General features: G+C 38.4%; 1 protein-coding gene across 1 annotated transcript in view; it reads right to left on the reverse strand.

Annotated features, from left to right (window-relative positions):
- The window catches only part of LOC103267492 (Y-box-binding protein 3), a 64,381-nt gene extending 62,079 nt beyond the window's left edge, over positions 1-2,302 (reverse strand). The window contains exons 1-2 of the mRNA XM_021716074.1: positions 2,205-2,302; positions 1,922-2,019 (exon numbers count right to left, since the gene is read on the reverse strand). Coding sequence (XP_021571749.1) covers positions 1,922-2,019; positions 2,205-2,302 — 196 coding nt within the window. The remainder of the gene's footprint in view (positions 1-1,921; positions 2,020-2,204) is intronic.
- Positions 2,303-2,874: the final 572 nt, after the last annotated feature.

Consider the following 2,874-nt stretch of genomic DNA (forward strand, 5'->3'; position numbering starts at 1 on the left):
GCCCCCCCGCCCAACTAGTATTTTTTTTTTTTTTTTTAATTTTTTGTAGAGATGAGGTCTCTCCAAGTTGCCCAGGCTGGTCTCCAACTGTGAGCTCAGGCAATCCTCTCACCTTGGCCTCCCAAAGTACTGGGATCATAGACGTGAGCCACCACACCTGGCCTGTACAGAGGTTTTAAGTTTGATGCAAGTCTCTTGTTATTATTGTTGCTTGTGTTTTGGGGTCATATCTAAAAAAGTCATTGATCAGATCAATGCCAAATTTTCCCTATGTTTTCATCTAATAGTATTACAGATACAGGTCTTACATTTAAGTCTTTAATTCCATTGAGTTGATTTTTGTATATGGCATGAGCCATTTTATAATGTGGTCTGAATTCATTCTTTTGCATGAGAATATCCAGTTTCCCCAATAACATTTATTGAAGGAACTGTCCTTTTTCTATTGTGTGTTCTTGGCACCATTTAAAAAAATCCATTGACCATAATGTGTGGATTTATTTCTGGGCTTTCTATTATGTTCCATGTGTCTTTTTTTATGCCAATACCATGCTGTTTTGATCACTTTAACTTTGTAGTACATTCTGAAGTTAAGTAGTGTGATGCCTCCAGTTTTATTCTATGTACTCAAGAGTGTTTTGGCCATTTGGAGTCTTTTGTAGAAATTTTAGCATTTTCTATTTTTGTAAAAAATGCCACTGGAATTTTTATAGAAATTACATTGACCAACTGAGAGTCATGGCTCAGAGATAAGGTGAATCATTTGTAGACAGAACAGACTTGGGTCTTATGGTTTTTAGTCCATTTAGTTACTATTTGGTTGGAGAATGTAATCCACTTACATTTAAACAAATTACTGATAAATGAGGACTTATTGCTTATTGTGGTTCCTTTGTTCCACGCTCCATCTCTTTCTTCCTTTGTTATTTGATAATATTTTTATAGTGGCATGTTTTATAACTTTTCTCTTCATGCTTTCTGTATCTATTATAGGGTTTTTTCTAGGGGGGGATTACCATGAGGTTTACATAAAACATCTTACAGTGTAACAGTCTATTTTAAGCTAATAGCAACTTAACTTTGATTGCATACAAAACCTCTACACTTTAGCTTCTAATTGATGTCACAACTTTGCATCTTTTATATATCATGTATCTATTCAAAATATTATTGTTATAGTTATTTTTAACAATTTTGTATTTTTACTTTTATACTAGAGTTAAAATAATTTATGTACTATCATTACAGTATTAGAATATTCTGAATTTTGTCATATTCTTACCTTAACAGTGAGTCTTATAATTTTATATTTGTCTATGTTGATTGTTAGAATCCTTCCTTTTCAACTTGAAAAACCTCATTTAGCATTTCTTGTAAGGAAAGTCTAGGGGTGATTAACTACCACAGCTTTTGTTTAGGAAGATATTTATCTCTATTTATAGCTGAAGGATACTATAACAGGAATAAAACTTCATATAAGGTATTCTTGGTTCAAAATTTTTGTATAAAAAACTTTGACTATATCACTTCACTCTCTTTTGGTCTGCAAAGTTTCTGCCAAGATATCTACTGAAAGTTTCATAGAGGTTCCCTTCTATGTAATGAGTTGCTTTTCTTTTTCTCTTTTCGACATTTTCTCTTTGCCTTTTACTTTTTATAATTGAATTATAATGTGTCTTGGTAGGTTCCAGTTCAAGATGGCTGACTAGAGGCAGCTAGTGTGCACTTCTATTGTGTAGAAGATTCAAATAGTAAGTGAATTTCAACACTCCAAGTACATGATCAAAGAATGCATGCCAGGAGTCAACAGAGAAGTAACAGGACCCTCAGAAAATAGAGAGGAATGAAGTCAGATAGCCTGCCAAGCCAGACCTGGCATGAAGCCATGTGAGTCCCCCCAACACAGTGATGGACTCAGCACTAGCTGCTGCCATTTTTCCAAGGAGGAAGCCCATCTTTCTTCTGAGAGCAGCAAGCTTTTTGCAGCTGCTGCAGCCATTGTCACCACCACTGCTGTCCCTGAACCAGGGAAGAAGTAGTCCAATTTAGCACTTTTTATAAGACCCCCCAACACACACTGTGAAGCTGCAATACACAGTAGCAGCAGGAAGTCAGCACACCCCACCTTTTCATATTCAACAGGTGTTTCCCCACAGATGGCGATTACCTACTTCAGGACCCCAGCACAGCAGCCCTACACCCACCTGAACACAGTGACTGAGGTCCAGTGGTCCTCTGGGAACTCAGCTGCCAGCCAGAGCTTTCTGGCAAGACTTTTGTAGCTGCTGCCAACTGCTGCCATCGCTACTTCTCCGCATCCCTGCTGCCCCTGGGCCAGGGAGGGAGCAGTTTTCCTGGGCACTTGTGTGTACTCCCAACACAGACTCTGCAGCTACAAAATGCAAAAGTAGTGAGCAGAAGGTATGCCTCTTACTTCCTCATGTCAGCTGCTTCCTCTAGATGGAGATCACCTGCTTCAGGTCTTCATCATGGTGGCCCCACAGTTGTCTAAACACTGTGGCTGAGGTCTAGCCTAGCAGTCCTCTGAGAACTCAACTTCCAGGGCACTCAGGTAAGTTTTTTGTGGCTGTCACCACTACCTCCTCTTACGTTTAAATGCCATTTGTGGGTCTGCAGGCTGAACTTCTCCACTCAACAAAATCACACTGCTACAAATATCATCCAAGACAATAATTGAATGATTCTATCTGCAACCAAGAACCCATCCAGAGCAGTGATCCTCTGAACATACCCAGAAATGAAGTCAATTTACCCATAAACAACATATATCACAGCCATACCCAAGGGAAAAAAGAAAAAAAAAAAACAAATAAAAACTTCATCTCAACAATAGCCAACATGAATAAAAAGTGT

Source organism: Carlito syrichta, unplaced genomic scaffold (assembly GCF_000164805.1).
Source record: "Carlito syrichta isolate Samal-C Ts95f unplaced genomic scaffold, Tarsius_syrichta-2.0.1 Scaffold308152, whole genome shotgun sequence".
NCBI lineage: Eukaryota > Metazoa > Chordata > Mammalia > Primates > Tarsiidae > Carlito > Carlito syrichta.